Consider the following 17,019-nt stretch of genomic DNA (forward strand, 5'->3'; position numbering starts at 1 on the left):
AATACAAATTAAAAAAAAAAAATACTGCTTAAACAGAGTATGAACTTTGTTGCCTTACGGCCAAGAATCCATACACTAATGTGTTCCAAATCACAATCTATACCTGGTATCTGGATCCTAATGGCAGCTGACTTTTTCTGCTCTGAATCACCCCAATTCCATTGTAAAACTAGAGTGCACGCTAAGCTTCTCTCAAAATCAAGACTGCTGTGTGCTGTGCCCCAGCAAAGCAGTTGGACATCAAATGCAGCATTTGTGTCCCACCACGGCAAGAGGGTACATTTGTACCATCAGCACAGCAAACACGGTTTTCTTTTGTTTCCTCAATTAAATCCCCCCAATCCCCCCCCCCCCCCCCCCCCCCCCCGCCTTCCCTCATGGTAAAGGTATGCTGATATAGGGAAGATGGTGAAAAATGCTATCATGTGCGTCTAGCAGAACACTACTTTTGGAAGGACGACCATCATTCTTCATTCTAGCACCCTGTAAGTGCCAACCGGAGTGACAGTATAAGGGAGGCAGACCGATCTGAAGGAGGCTGGGAGGTTTTCAGGGGGAAAACAAATAAGAAACCCAAAGCGAACCAGAAAAGCCACCCAGCCGAGGAGGGGGGAGGAGTCGAGGTAGGGGCTTGGCTCTTCCCTGGGCCGGGCCTGGCAGAGCTTCTCCAAACGGTAGCCGGCTCTGGCGGCCGCTGGGCCGTGAGCCCAGCGCGGTTGCGGGTCTCCGCGGCCCCACCGCTGGGCGGAGCGCGGGTAGGGGCAGACGCAGGGGCAGAGCTCGGGGCGGGCGCGGGTCGCGCCAGGCCGGGCCGGGCCAGCTCAGCCCGTGCCGCCGCCGGGGCAGCGAGGGGGCGCAGGAGGGCAGGTGAGGGCTGGCGCCGCGCTGCGGGGCCGTTCCGGAGGGCGGCAGGAGCAGCGGCTCCGTCCAGGCGCTTCCGGGCTCGGCGGTGGAAGGAGGAGAAGGAGGAGGGGAAGGAGGGGAGGGAGGAGAGGGGTGGGGTGGGTAGAGGGGAGGGAGGGAGGCCGGCTTTTTTAGGAGGGAGACCCTCCTTCGCGGCCGCCCGCTCGCAGCCATGGCTTTGAAGGAGGCGGGCGGCAGCATCCTGCCCATCAGCGACATGGTGTCGGGGCCGTCGGGCTCGCCGTTCCCCGAGGTGGTAGAGCTGAACGTGGGGGGCCAGGTGTACGTGACGAGGCACTCCACGCTGCTCAGTGTCCCGGACAGCACGCTGGCCACCATGTTCTCCCCGTGCCGGGGCGGCCCGGCGGCAGCTCGCCAGCTGCCCAGGGACAGCCGGGCTCGCTTCTTCATCGACCGCGACGGCTTCCTCTTCAGGTACGTGCTGGATTACCTGCGGGACAAGCAGCTGGCGCTGCCCGAGCACTTCCCCGAGAAGGAGCGGCTCCTGCGGGAGGCCGAGTACTTCCAGCTGAGCGACCTGGTGAAGCTGCTGTCGCCCAAGGTCACCAAGCAGAGCTCGCTCAACGACGAGGGCTGCCAGAGCGACCTGGAGGACAGCAACTCACAGGGCAGCAGCGACCGGCTGCAGCGGGCGGCGCTGGACAAGCGCTCAGGCTTTCTCACCGTGGGTTACCGCGGCTCCTACACCACGGTGCGGGACAACCAGGCGGACGCCAAGTTCCGCCGCGTCGCCCGCATCATGGTGTGCGGCAGGATCGCCCTGGCCAAGGAGGTCTTCGGCGAGACCCTTAACGAGAGCCGCGACCCCGACCGCCCCCCCGAGAAGTACACCTCCCGCTTCTACCTCAAATTCACTTACCTAGAGCAAGCCTTCGACCGGCTCTCCGAGGCGGGCTTCCACATGGTGGCTTGCAACTCCACCGGCACCGCCGCCTTCATCAACCAGTACAGGGACGACAAGATCTGGAGCAGCTACACCGAGTACATCTTCTTTAGTAAGTACCTCCCGTGCCCCGGCCCCGAGGTTGGGGTGGGTGTGCTCTGTGCTGTGCAGTTAAAAGTGTATCCGCACCCCTACGCTCCGACCCTTGGTCTCCTAAAGCAACATGTAGCCCAAGAGGAACTGGGGCTGCCGCCTCTCCACCCTCATTCGGTGCTGCCACCGCCACAGTTCCCATTTTATGCCATGCGTTGGGGAGCGGGAGGGACAGGGCTGCCTAGCGCCCTCTCCGCAGCGCTGCGGGGGACCAGCTTCTCCCGCGCATTGAAGCAGTGGGAGCGGCGCCCACCTTTTGGTGCCGAGTGTGCCAAGGGAAGAACCATGCACCACCTGGCCCGTGTCGGAGTCTCCGGGGTGGCGTCGCGCTGGTGCCGGGTCGGGGGGCTGCGGCAGTGGGGGGGGTCCCATTCCTGTGGCCGGGCGCAGTGCTGGCCCCGCGGAGGAGGGTTGCGGCGCTCCCACCCATCGAGGCGGTGCGGGGAAGGGTTTTAGTATTTTATGGCTGCTTTTCCTTCCCGAGTGAGCGCACTGCGCCTGGTCATGGTCTCCGTGAGGGAAGGGGCAGCCAGGGCACGGCCAACTTCCGAGGAGCAAGAAACAGCGTGGTTCCAACAAGGGGGAAAGGGGGGGGGACAATGGAAAAAAGAAAATAAACCACTCCGTGGTCGGTACACAGCTCCTAAGCAACTTTGCTAGCTGGCTGTGGGTTAGGCTTTAAGGTTTCAGATCACTTGCAAATAGGAAAATCAAGCAATAACGAGTGAGTTTAAATCTGGCAAAGTATGTAGTGCTATGTAGGGCACTGGCTGGGCAGTGGTTTCGAGTAATGAAACCGCAGCTGGATGGAGAACACCAGCCCTTATCTGAGATTTGTCTTTGAAAGGCACAGGCAGCCTTAAACGTAACAGATGTTTTTGAGAGCCAACTGAGCCTATGGAAGAGTGAGGTGTTCTCCATTCGCTTCTTTCTTCTGCCTCTGTGTGGTCTCACGCTCCCTGAGCGCCGGACAGATTCTCTCGTAGAGCATCCACCTGCCGCTGTGGTGAGGTGGGAGATGCAGCCTCTAACTAATTTCATCAGCAGGGCAGCTAAACAGAAGCAACCTATTTAGTGTTTAAAACTGAACCTAAGCATGGTATTTAATAAAGGATGGAAATGTGGAAGGGTTTCTAGTTGGGGGAGAAATTAATTAAATAATTTACACTACTGTATATGGTATGGGTGGTGACCACCCTTTGTTGAGCAGACTTAAGTAGTTAAAAATCAATCTTCATACTATGTTAAATGAGTTTTTGAAGATTAATTGCATAGCTGATTGCCAATCATATTTCATTACCATGTGTAGAAATTGAGTTGTAGAGGTGCTTTACAATCTACAGGGTGGACTTTTATCAAGTATTTTACATGATTATTAAATCTTCTTCCTGAGAAAAATAGTCATAATGATTTTCTAAATAGCAGAAGTTCCTTATTGTTCTTACCAAGACTGTGAACACTTGGTTCTGTTTGCTCAGAAATAAATATGTAGGTGAAGAATTATTTGTGTGCATTTGTGATGCTCATAATGTTTTGGGTTATATTTTGCGTGTGGTTGCTTTATAGAACAGTGCTGTAATTCATATTAGTGTTCCAAATTAGTCCCTGGTGTAATACCACTGATTTGTGTGGAATAATGCTAGGGATGAATTTGATGCTCTACATCATGATTTTTGTTTTGATTTTCAGTCTTCCAAGTTACAATGTTATGATAAGTAAAACAGTTATTACTTAAATTGATACACTTAACTTTTTTTTTTTGTTTTTTTTTTGGTATGTTTTGTTTTTTTTTTTTACTTCTGAGTGCAAAAATGGCTGAGAAAAAAAGTAGGCTGAAAAGTTGGGGAGCATATTTTAATTTTGGCTGCTTCTTATGTGTTTAGGAATCTTTTTTGTTTAACGATTTTATACATGTTCATATGATTAGATATATTTTTCTGAAATATAGCAATATGGAGACAAATCACCAAAATGGGAAGAGAAACAAACAAAACACAATGCCTGAAGTAATGCTTTAGCTTTGTTTGCTTGTTCGTTTTTAAACTAAGTGTCCAATTGATGATGACTATTGACAAAACAGAACATTATTATTAAATGCCCTAGATGCATTGGGTGCTTGCTGTTGCTTTGCCTGGCTGCTGCAGAAGAATTCATCAAAGGGAGAGCAAACCTTGGAAGCCTGCATCAGGGGTGAGAATCATGGTCAGGGTTACTGGCTGCAGCCTGGACCGTATTCTTTCCTTGCTCATAAACAGACCTTAATATTCAGAGAAGAGCATTCACTTTTCAGTTTGTTCCTTGCCACATGTCCCCATGAACCCCAGTTTTGTTTGGGAGGTTGCTAATTTCAAGAGCTCTCATGGGGAATGTCCAACTCTGGACTCTGCCTTGCAGAAAAAAGTATCAAGACAAAAAACTTCAGGGAGCTTATTCTGGTTTTGGCCAGCACCTGAGACTTAATTTGGTGCCAGCAGAGAAGAAACCTAGTGTTATGTTCTACTGGAAAAGCTCTAGCTGTGTTTGCATTTGTTATTCACAGCATGAGTATCTGCAACCAGCAACTGTATTAGTTGTTGGTCTGTACCTCTATAGCAATTACACAAACTTCTCTTTCACCCTTTCTTCTCAGGACTTGTGTTCAAGTCTGTAGCAAAGTGTTTCGAAAAATACATTAGGATGTATATGTTTCCCCCATTTCCTTAGGTCCCGAGTAACTATGTTTCTCACAGCTACTAAGGCATATTTGGTGGCCAAAGGTTTAATCTATGGTTTGTGGAACAGATTTCAGGTTTAGGTCTGTTTCTAGTATCTCTCAAACTTCAGTAGATATTTTGAGTTGAAATGGTGATATATCACTTTTTTTTTAAACAAAAAAAAAAAAGAGGAAATTATATTATTAAACTTTCAGGCAGATTAAATTCATCTTGGGTGCTACGTATATATTTAATTACTCTATGAGTTCCTTAATGTCTAGGGATGGGTTAGTTGTTGCAGACTAATTCTGATTGAAGAATCAGAGGTCGTTTGAAGCTGCTTACCAGAAAATAATGCTTCAGCCTTTGGCAACATGTCCTGACAAGTACAGAGACAGACTTTCCTCTTACTGTGCATAATTCCTACAAAAAACATTAGGTTCTTTGCCCCCAGTGGTGTGCAGGCTATCACGTATACAGTGACAGCTTCATTTGTCTAGACAATTACTACACGGCCAGAATTCAACCTGCACCTAGTATTGGTGGATTAGTTCTGAAAAGTGCTCACAGATCTGTTCCATGTACCCATTATAAATCCTGTCTTTTAATAGTTAATAAAAGGAGTAAATTCTTATGTGGTACTGAAAAGGGTCTAAGTATACTGTAAGCTTTTCCTTATTCCCCCCCACCCTTGATAGCTTGGCTCCATGATATTGAAGCTGTCACCTTAGTATACATGAGGATGATTTGGGTCAGTTAACATGACATGTAATGCATATGCAGTTTGGGAAAGAGGCTTAAACTCTTTTGCTGCTTAGTTTCAAGCTGCCATAGAGGACCACTGATTAGTTACCTGTTGGTGCACTGTGAGTGATGGCCTTCACAAAAGTTGCTTCTAGCTGGAGACAGGAGACCAGGAGGCAGGAGACCTTGCTTCACAAGGCTGCAGGCAACGTAACACGCCTTCTGTTAGCTGGTCCTCTTTGTGAGGAAAAAGTGTAATTTACATTTTTAAGCTTGTTTGTTTGTGTTTGTGTTTTTTTTTTTTTTGAGGTTCACTGTATCTCTCAGTACTGTTGTGTAATGTAGCGTTGCCTGTGCATGCTATTACTATTTTTTTCTTCTGTAGAATCTAATTGGTCTTAATGGATTTTACATTTAACATCTACGCAATCTGACTTATGGGTGTTGAAAGCATCGTGCTCAGCTGGAAGCTCTCTGTGCTGAACTGACATGTTTATTGTAAGAAAAATGCAGTAATATCTCATGCAAAAAATTTTGACATGTGTTCTATTTTGACATTCCTGTATCACATGTGACAATATCTTTTTCCTTGTCTCTTGCTTTAAACAGGTGACATTTGCATGAATTTATGGCGCTTATTTTACACTTGAAGTCACAGCAGTCTGAGATCATATGGTTTGCTGTAGAAATTGTCATAAGCAAGTGATAATAATTCTGTAATCAGTGGGGAATAAGCAGTTGGAAGCAATTAACTTTTAGGAAACAATATGGAATTTTGAAAAAACAAAACCCCCAAACCTGCAAAACCACAGCACCAAACCCCCTAAAAAACTTGCCCACAGCAAAACCTGGCTGACAGTTGAAACATGGGGAACAAACATGTTCAAAAATTACTTTGAAGTGTTAGTTGCTCTGTGAATGCTAAATTCAGCTCATCATTCCTGAGCAAAGTGAGGGGTTGGTGGGTCAGCAGATAAATTGCTTTTTTGAGGGCAGAGTGGTATAAAAGCCACCCTGCATGTGGTTTCTGTGACCATGTCAAGTTGCTGTCCATCCTTCATGTTGTAGTGCAAACTCTCTTGAAGGGTTAAATCAGTATCACAAGTATGACATGGGAAAGTTTCAGATTTCTGACAGTCTCAAGATCTATGAATGTTACTTCTGGTAGGACTATTGAGCAAAGCCCTTTAAAGAGAGACTGTAGGCAGTTCTGGCCCTGTGACTTTGGAAAACTGACATAAAAGTTAAGGATTTTCTGCTTTGTGATTCCAGATGAACTTTAATAAAGTTTAAAAATAAATAAATAATAGACTACTCTTTATCTTGTATTTTTTTCCAAAAATATATGTCCCTGAATGAAAAGGGATGAATCAAAGTGTGCAGTCATAAATTACTAATATGAGAATATCTCTCTTATGCCACCACTTGACATAACATATGCTAATCTAGACTACTGAAACTGGTGTTCTCATTTTAGTCGTAATTTCAACCAAGAAACTTCATTTGAGAATGATTTTAATATGTGAGATTAAAAAGAAGTTTCAACAAATTCATCCTTTTAATAAATAAATAAGGAAACCACCCTGCATTCCTCTACAGTGAAAAACTGTGCCAGGAACCTTTGGAGTTTTTTTATGCTTCAGTAGAAATACACAAGACTCAATGCAAAGATTTGTGATCAAATTTTAATCACTATATCCAATTCCTGGTCTTATTACAATAAAATAATTTTTTTCAGTACTTTAGAGCCACTTGATATTTGGATCTGAGGATTGGAACTGTTGTGCAGTATTTTAAAAGTAAAATTAGAGATTAACTGAGAAAATCAACTATCCTGGATGTTGCCAGGATCAATACTAGATAAGCAATAAGCACCTTGATACAAGGTGATATTTATGATGTTGGGAAATAGAAACACACTGGGTTTTGATATTATCCTGGACTTGCACTTCTTGTGGATTACATGGGAACAGTGATGGTGTTGAAGAAGCTGACTTTGCTGGATCTGTAATATTCTGCAGGAAAACTGCTTCTTGGTGTCAGATCACTTCATACATTTTTGAGGATTTATGACAGTAATTGCAAGGAAATGTTTACTTTTCCACAGTAGTATGAACAAATCATATTTTATTTTGTTCTTTATTGTCAACATGAACTTCTAGTTATCTGCTGTTCAACTGCAGAATTTATGTGTACAAAAGTTTTCTGCATAATAGTGTGCCAGGCACATGATTTAAAATTAAAACATTACTGCTAATAAAATACATTTTTCAATATACTTGATTTTTCAACATGATATGGCTGGTATTTCACTGCTTTTTTTTTTTTTTTCCTTTGCAGCAAATACCCCATTTGTTATACTGTGATGAGAATTTGTGTGGCGAACAAAAATTCACTAATCATTACACCAAGAGGGAGTTCATAGATTCTCACATTATCCTCTTTCTGCCACAGTTCCACATTTAAACATAGGTTTCCAGAAAGGAAAAACTGCCCAGGCAGCTCTTGCAGATGTCAGAAGTAGTATGCTATCGTTATGAGAAGTGGCAGAAAGAAACGCTCTCTTCTTGGTCCAGGTGAGCATCAGTATGGCTTGAACAAAGAGACCAGAAATAATTGGTCATGTTTGAGTGTGTTACCAGTTTAAGGGCGAAATCTATGAAGCCAGATACCTAGATGGGCACAGAAGGTAAGTGTGTAAGGTGGCATGCAGCCATCTCATGCTTCTGGGATCCTGGGCTACTTGAGACTTGTGTGGTACCCAGTGTAACTCAGAAACAGCTTAGCGTTGCCCTCTATTGTCTCAGCAACTAGGCAAATCCCAGGTGTCACTGCAGAGACAGCAATAGCACAGTACAGATTTACACTCTGATTTTCCATCTCCAGTTTCAGATCACTTTATTGCCAGAGTCATGCAGGAAGTCTGCACAAAGTTGATCAAGGTTATGTCTGCAGGGCTTTTCCATGCCACAGACTGGTTATTTGGTTGGTGCTTGTTTCATAGAATCACAGAATGGTTTGGGTTGGAAGGGCCCTTACGCATCACCTAGTTCCAACTGCCCTCCCCCTGCCAAGGGCTGGGACACCTTCCTTTAGACCATGTTGCTCAAAGCCCTGTTGACTTGGTGTAACTGTTGAAAAAAGCAGGACTCACTATACCAGCTAACATCCTAAACTGGGATGTTACTTTTATATCCAAGGATGATTTTATTTCATTTCTGCCTATCACATCCTTATTTCTTAAGTCAGTTAGAATACTAATGACACTCAAATCGTGGCTCTTTTATAAACTGAGCCACTGGTAGTTCAGTGGAAAATCCTTAAAAAAATGACCAGGCAAATTTCGTTTTGCTTTAGCAAATTAAATGCTTCATGATGGATTTCCCAGGGAGGCTGCTTACTCCAGCTTGATAAAACTGCATATTCTTTTTGAGAAAAGGTAATTTATACTCTAGTTAAAACTGTTAGGAGAAAAAAGTGCTATGTCTAAAATTAAATTAGCATTCTCAACAGAGTTTAAGTATTATCTGATTTTTATTTTTATTCAGGATTATTCAGTTTATTTATTTATTTAGGACCTGAATGGAATTAATTGTATAAACAGTGACTAACAGCGTGTGAAGCTTGCACTCATGTCCCATTCACATCTGTAAGATAGACCTTCACTGAGACTGAAGCAGCAGATGTCTTGCAGTCTTTCATGCAAAAGTGAAATTGAAACTACAGAAGTGATTATTTGCTTTCATAACTGTTTCTAGTACAAATAATCTTGGCATTGGTAAGCAGTGATGTTTTTAAGTTTTCATGGCACTTTCAGAAACTAATGACATTCCATTTTGGTTGCATTTTAGCAGATTGTGGTAACAAAACTTGTCATATTTCTTACATTTTGACAATTTAACTTCAGAAGACATTTAAATTAAAGAATGCATCTTACTGCAAGGTGTCACTCTATTTATATCATCACATCTAAATATTTTGAGGATTTCACCACACATAAAAATCAGAGTGGTGTTAATGAGTTTTATGTTTCTAGCAACAAGATGAATACAGTGCTTTAAAAATGTTTATGCAAATATTACTTCTTCTCTGTGGAGTGGCTTCTATTTTGATACTGTCTTTCCCAAAGTTGCTCAAAAAAGGATTTAAAGGTAGAGAACAGTGTGTTTACCCATTCTTAGCCCTGTGGGGTCTGCATGGCTGTAAGCTGTGTCAGTACTGCTTTCAGTTACAGGTGGTGTACCGATTCCTTCATCAGTGCTTTGCAGATGAGAGTAGTAGGGTCAGAATTCAATTGTTCACTTTCTCATCGCACCCCATATGCCTGGCCCCTATGATGGGGCTTTGAGCAAAGATCCAAGCAAAGGAGGTGCTACTGCCTCTGGGGGCTGCCACTGCCTCTGGGCTGTGTGCGCCTCAGGTGCGCTTTGTACAGCTTGTGTCATGTACCCTTGCCTAACTTGTTTTCTGTTCCAGTGGCATGCACTTAGCAAATACAGAAAACTAGAGTGGCTTATAGAATAATAATTAAAAAAATTACTTCTTTTGAAGGGAATACTGCAACATTTAAAAAAAAATACAGTGACTCAATCCAGGTACAGCAACTCAATTACAAGTGCAAGTACACATGGTGATGATAGCTAATTCTACATTGAAGTAGATACACTGCACATCTCTGTGGGGGGAAAGAGTGGGCTGAGAAACTGAAGAGAGAAATCAACACCATCATTAACTTTTATTAATAAAATCAAATATTCCAGGTATTCACTTAGCATACATTCAGTTGTATTTCACTTAATACATACAGGGAAGTTCTCTTTGCATTAGCAGAAAGATATGATTCAGAAATTAAATCTGTCAGTATATTTTATTTTTTATATGAACAAACAACAATAACCTTCAGATGCATTTTTAGATTTTTTCTTTCATCCTTACTGGGATTTACCATTTAGTATTATTAACAAATATTCCCAAAGAGAGATGAGTTGGTGTTCAGGGACTTTTGTCACATTTTGTTATAAACAGCCTCCTGCAACTTAAGTTAATAGTAAAGTTGTTTTATATTTTATTGAATGTAGATGTTTAGAAATTCCTGTAAGGATTACAACAATTTCTGTGTGTTCCATGGAAGTTTGTGGAAACATGAAAGTGTGCTATGATTCCACATGCATTTTATTAGTTAATATTTTATATATGTCTCAGGTACCTATCTGTGAAGCTGTTTATATTTGTTTAATAATGGGAGGGAGAAAGGCCCAGGATTGCATTTATACATGATTATATATACTTTCATATGTTTCGTAACAGTTTAATTACACCAGATTTTTTTTCTGTCTGTTACTCAAATCCCCATGAAAACCACCATTCCTGCAAAGTGGAGTAATGTGAGAGTAATGACAAATGTCTGTTTTGTGTGTTCAGAAGTATTCTCTAGCACTTCTGGTTGTTAATCCAAGGTTCTTTAATTCTTATTGGAACTCACAAATACAAAATAATATGAAAATCAACTACGAAAGTGTTAGAAGACAGATAAAGTAAGTCAGTAAAAGAGAGTGCCAACAATATAATCAGTGTGATGTGTAGATAATATAGTGAACAAAGACTAAAACTAAACAGTATTTTACTAGTTTTTCCTAATAAACACATTTTCTTTCCCTTTTGTCCCACAATCACTCATTTATGGCCAGATGCTTCTCAGTATTGTTCTTTTCAGACAGCTGTTAACTGTTTTTGTTGTTAATGCCTATTATGGCTTCTGAGCTGATCTGAAACAAGTAGAGGCATGGCTACTCTTGCCACATAGCTTTGTAACTTTCCAGTGTTTGGGAATATAAATATCACTCGTATCATCCTTCTAAATATACCAATATACAGCCTTATAAAAGTTATGTGAACTTCAGGAAAAGAAACCAAAACCAAAATAATTCAGCTGTTCATGATGCAAGATAGAATGGGACTAATGTTCAAGTCGGGTTGTGCCTGGCCTCTCTTACTTCCAGAATTTTGGCATGAAAACCCACACCTGCTTTTCTGAGTGGCATACCCATTCAAAGTACCATTTCTTCAGAGCAGAAACTGTCAGCGTCTGTATGGGTAGATAAGCTAAACCAGAGCTACATAAGGAATATAACTAAGACCACTGTAATTTTCAATCCTTCATGGAATTTTTACTTTCCCAGCAGCCATAACTTTAATTTTCTCTGTTAGCAGTCCCTCAGAAAGATGTGCATATTTACCTGTTTTTGTGTGTCGTAGTTTGCAAACATAAATTACTGATCTTCATGCCATTGATTTGTCTTTGGGGATACAAATGAATGTAATGTTAATATAATATACATACTAGAAATAAATATAGTGTTTCTAAATGTTGTAGACAGAGATAAACAAAGTCTATGTGTTTTTGCTTCCCAAAAACCCATCTGGAGTAACAGATAGGATATCCTTTGGCTTCAAAATAATCCTGTAATTCCTTAGGACAGAAGGGACAAACTTTTCAGAAATATTTCAGTTAGTGTGTGATAATTTTAAGCACTACTTAAGTTTTTGAAGTTCTACCTCATAACCTGCTTTTTCCTATGACTTTTAGTTGCCTAGTAGTCCAGCCTCTAGTCATAACAACACCCACATTTTCATTCCTGTCCTTTATTTACTTTTTCCACCTGCAGCTGAAGTAGTTTGGTGTCTAAATTGGTGGAATTATGCCCCTAAATAATTGCATCTGTGATGACATTTAATTACAGGAAGAAGAATGCGCTCACAGTAGAGATTATGTTAAATGCACTCTGTCTAATCAGACCCCGGTGACTGACTTCTGGCAGTGTTTTCTTCCTAAATCCCGTTGCTGTTGATGCGATGAATAAAAGCTGTGCAGCTTATGCAAGTCTATGTCTTCAGAAGATGTTTTTCCTTTTCTGATTTGTGGGTCTGATATGGACTTAGTAGCAAGGCTGAACATTGTTCACCCCTGCCAAAAACACGTGTGGACCTCATGGTGCTCTTTGTTGGCTTGTGGCTGGTCAGGACAGGGCTATGGGGGTCTGGAGACTGGCTCTGCTGTGGCCTTGGCGACTGCTTGTGGCCTTGGGGCCCTGGGAGGGGAGTAGGTGGCAGGATGGGGCCCTGGATGGAGTTGAGAGAGACACTGCTACAGCTTGATAGTGTCCCCTTGGGGCCTGGTGCTGTGGTGGCCATGTCTGTTTTCTGTGAATACCTTTTCTCAAGGGCATGTAGTGATAGGACAAGGGGGAATGGCTTTAAACTGAAAGAGGGTAGATTTAGATTAGATATAAAGAAGAAGTTCTTTAGTGTGAGGATGCTGAGGCACTGGAGTAGGTTACCCAAAGAAGTGGTAAGTGCTCCATCCCTGGCAGTGTTCAAGGCCAGGTTGGATGGGGCTTTGAGCAACCTGGTCTAGTGGAAGGGGGTTGGAACTGGATGAGCTTTGAGGTCCCTTCCAACCCAAACCGTTCTGTGATTCTGTGAAATAAGTGCTGCATCATCCAAGGGCCTGTGAGCAGGCACCATCATCACAGGTCTGCTTCAGGGCCTCAAAATACTAGAGCAATGATCCAGGGTGGGGTTTACTACAATTTCACCAACTTTTTATATCATAAAATACATAAGTAATAACTCCTTTAATTATGTCTAAGAAGGCAGTTCTTGGACAAAGACACCACTAAAGCAAGAGTAGTATCTTACCTATACTCAGTGGCATGGCACGCTGTGTTTCTGCAACCATACTGCTGAAGCAGCAGAAATTTAATAGTAAACTTCAATTCAGTGCACTTAATCTAAATATTCTTTACATTTGTCTGCAAAATGTGGAATGAAAAAAAGCACCTGTTGTAAGTAATTGCTAAACTGAAGAAAAACATTGGAAAAAAATAATTTCTTTTTAGAGTATGCAGAAATATTTTATTTAGATTTAATATTGATTTGACTGTATGCAAGCCCTTCTATATTGTCACACTTATGCATAAAATGTACAAAGGAGTTTTGGGGGGTTGCTTGGCTGCGCTTTTTGAAACAGTAAAAATGCTCTGAAGTTTAAGAAGATGCACTGGGTTTTTAAAAAAAGATTTTAATACATGTTTCTGGAATCAGGCTTATCCTCTGCCAGTGAGGATACTAGAGTAGTGAGGCTACTAGAAAAAAAATAGTTATCCTTTTTAATGAACCATGCAACAAATCACATTTGAGAATAATATGAGTCAAAAATTGACCTCCAAATCAACGCTAGCAATCTTGCAGGAAATCCAGCCAAGTTCAGAGAAAATTTCTGTCTGCACTTGTGAGTTCTGCGCAAGCAGCAGGGATAAACAAATTTAAATTTAGGCTGCTCGTTTGGAAAAGTTAGTTCTTACCACCTCTGTAACTGGCAATAAACTGTACTCGTTTCTTCTCTTCCTAATCCTGTGGTTATGTTAGAGGTTTAACAATGCAGAAATTGACATTGCACTAAAGTTCACCTTCATTTCTAGCATTGGTTATCTCTCAGGCATTAATTTGCTCAGTTTATAACAGTGAAAGCAAGTGGTAAAAGCTATTTACTGTATTATCAAGCAGTCATATAGCAAGAGTATTGCAAGTTACTATATAATTACTGCTGCTTTGGAGCGGGTTGAAATAATTTCTATTCAAGAAGGTATGTGTGTTAGACTGTGGATCAGTAAATTAAGGCTATTAAATATTACATGTGCTAGCTATATAAAACTCTCAGATTTTAAGCTTCTTAATAGATTTATAAGTTCCTTGATAAAAGGAAAAACATTTTCCCCATTAAGGCAGTCAGGTGTTGGGACAGGCTGTGCAGTGATGTGCGTGTGCACATCTTGGAGGTTTTCAGGGCTTGTCTGAATCAAGCCCCAGTAGCCTGATCTGACCTCATTGCTGACCACACTGTTGAGCAGGAGGTTGGACCAGAGACCTAAGTTATCCTGTGATTCTCTTCTCTGATGTGATTTAAGTTGACATTGGCTATTTGAAATCACTCCTCAGGAAATGAAGAGTAAACTGCTTCCAGTAAATGAAGTTGGTTCTATAGAGCTATAAATTGTGATTATTCTAAAAATCACAAGCTTTAAAGCTTTAACTTTATGTTACTTTGTTACTTACTTCTGTGTGTCCTACTTGTAGTCAGAATTGGAAGAAATCTTTCAGGGGGAAGTTTCTTAGAGGACTTCCTAGCTCAAATTCAAAATCATAGAATGTTAAATAGGCCACAGTTGAGAAAGTATCTGAAACAAATGTTCAGAATGAATGTTGGGTAGCACTGTGATTATTGATCATATGTTGCTTGAAGAAAGAAATCTCAAGAATTTAGCAAATCACCATTGGTTTAGTATCTAACCATTTTTATTGTCATTCGTTAGATGGGTTCTGGCGTGTTCTATCACAGAGATGACAGACCACCTTGGATTTCTTTGGGGTTTTCTCCATTTTGATATTGTTGAGTTCCTTTTATGTGACTTTTTTTTTTTTTGAGTTTTCAGCCTCCATGTTTTCCCTTACCGTGGCTTGAATTAATTTATGTAGCAACTGCAAAAATGCCAAATAGGAATTTTTAGGTAGCCTGGAAATATAAAAAAAAGAAATAAATCATAAAGCAAACATGAACAATGCTGAATTACTTTTCAGCAATACATTGCTGAATGAATGCATAGCATAATAGCAAGATAGTTAATTATTAGGATATTTAAACAATTTGGTTGTTTTTTTCCTTCTTGAAATTTTAATGTAGGAATGGAGCATGGGGCACTAATAACTAGGATTATACGAAAAATGTTGAATTTTCCTCTTGCCTTTCCCACATTACTGAAAAGATTGCTGAAGTGATGTGTCTGGAAAATTTTTTGCTGTTAAAAATTGCTTATGACAACAAACTAAACCAGAAATATTGCTGGCATTGATTGACACCTGATAGATAAGTATACATATATAGTCATAGAGAAGCAGCATAACAAAAAGATCTTCAGACAGGTCTTATGTCAGTTGTAGGTTGTCAAAACACTTGATGTCAATGAAATTATGTCAGTATGCCTGGTAATGTGTTTCCTTCTCTAAAGTTACCCTCCTGGGCAGGGAATGTGTTGTTAAAGTACAGAATATTTTCACTGAATTCATGGTTAAAAAAGGGATTGGGCAGATTGGTACTGATACCCTTGTTATGAGCTCACCTACATCCACTTAGAGATGTCTTCTTGATGGTGTTAGCTAGTTTGTGTCCACATTGAGCATGATAGAAAACTTATGTGACACTGTATTCAAAACCCTGTGGCTTGGCTGTATTTTGCTTCTGAGGGAGCGGTGGAGATGGGTTCCTTAGAGAGGGGAGGAAGGGATTTTGAGGAACAGCAGCCACAGGGTTTCAGCACATCCCTTCCCTGCCTCCTAAGTGTGTGTGGTGACCCAGAAGCAGTGGATCATGGAGCATAGCTCCCTGGGGATTTGCATGGGTGCCCTCAGGACTACTTTCAGGTTCTTCTCTAGACTTTAACTGGTTTCTTAACTGCATATGTCTTATGTCATGAGCTACAAGCTTTTCTTCTCAACTTTGAGGACCAGATAATTGTTTTATAAAGTTAAAGCCTGAAATTCACATCTGATCATGTGTATCAGGAGCGTAGTATTTACTGTACTATGTTTTCATTATCTGTTCAGTGGCCTCTGTACGCCCTCATTTGTAGACTACAATTTGAACTACGTTAGTAATTTAGCCACCCAGTATTCCCAGATATTTCTGAAATTTAATGTATCATAATCTTAAATCTATGCATCATACATATATCTGTATGTATTTACATTTATGTATATTTAGTAATCTGTTTAAAGAAAAGGCATTAGCTAGATTGTGACAATGTTGTAACTGAGTCATATTATGGTGGCTTGGGAGGAACTTAAATACAGTTCTTTATCAGAAGTGTTTCTCCTTATAATGTTATTGACAGGCTTTAAATACTTGGCAAGATGCTTTATTTCCTTTCTTGTTTTATAGCGTCCATGAAATAAATGGTTGTACCAATACAATTCAGAATATTGACATATCGTATATAATTGTCATTATTCTGTACATTTAGAAAAAAAAGCTAAAGGAATACTTAAGTGATCCATGGCATTATTAGAATGTTTAAAATGTTGAAATTGTTTGCAGTATGACTTGCAATACAAAATAATTCCTAACTTATTTTACACAAAGAACTGTTTGTTTCAGCTTGGTTCAAAGCTTTTTGAAATATTTGCATTCAGTTCAGTGATTTAATATGTGTATGTAAAGACCCAGAGCATATACAGTTACCAAAATGTAAATATTGATTTAGTAATCATTTTATGCTGTGCTCAATCCTACATCAAATACATAAGAATTGTGTTATCAAGTATAAAATATTATGCTTTTTTTGTATTCTTCTTTCTGACTTCTGCTTTTTAAATAGGATTTTCCCTCCACATATTTCTTTTTGAAGATTGTGATGTTCCAGGCCTTACTGGGTAGGAAAGTAGTCTCACTGCCACATAAAGCTATTTTCTCTTTACTGTCTTGCTCTCCAGATTAGCAGGGTTTCTCCTGCATTGTTAGCAAGACAAAAATAGCCATATTTTTATCAGGATGCAGAATCTTGCTATATA

The 17,019-nt window shown here is 40.9% G+C and overlaps 1 protein-coding gene and 1 long non-coding RNA gene across 2 annotated transcripts in view; one reads left to right on the forward strand and one right to left on the reverse strand.

The window, feature by feature from the left end:
- Positions 1–17,019, reverse strand: part of LOC130598269 (uncharacterized) — a 471,069-nt gene that overhangs the window by 207,470 nt on the left and 246,580 nt on the right. The gene's annotated exons all lie outside the window — the stretch shown is intronic.
- The window catches only part of KCTD8 (potassium channel tetramerization domain containing 8), a 97,771-nt gene continuing 81,777 nt past the window's right edge, over positions 1,026–17,019 (forward strand). Inside the window, exon 1 of the mRNA XM_057407508.1 lies at positions 1,026–1,919. Within this exon, the coding sequence (XP_057263491.1) occupies positions 1,076–1,919 (844 nt within the window). The 5' untranslated portion in view covers positions 1,026–1,075. The remainder of the gene's footprint in view (positions 1,920–17,019) is intronic.

The sequence above is a fragment of the Pezoporus wallicus genome, unplaced genomic scaffold (genome assembly GCF_028554395.1).
Source record: "Pezoporus wallicus isolate ANWC-B61680 ecotype Strahan unplaced genomic scaffold, APGP_CSIRO_Pwel_v1 contig_2492, whole genome shotgun sequence".
NCBI lineage: Eukaryota > Metazoa > Chordata > Aves > Psittaciformes > Psittacidae > Pezoporus > Pezoporus wallicus.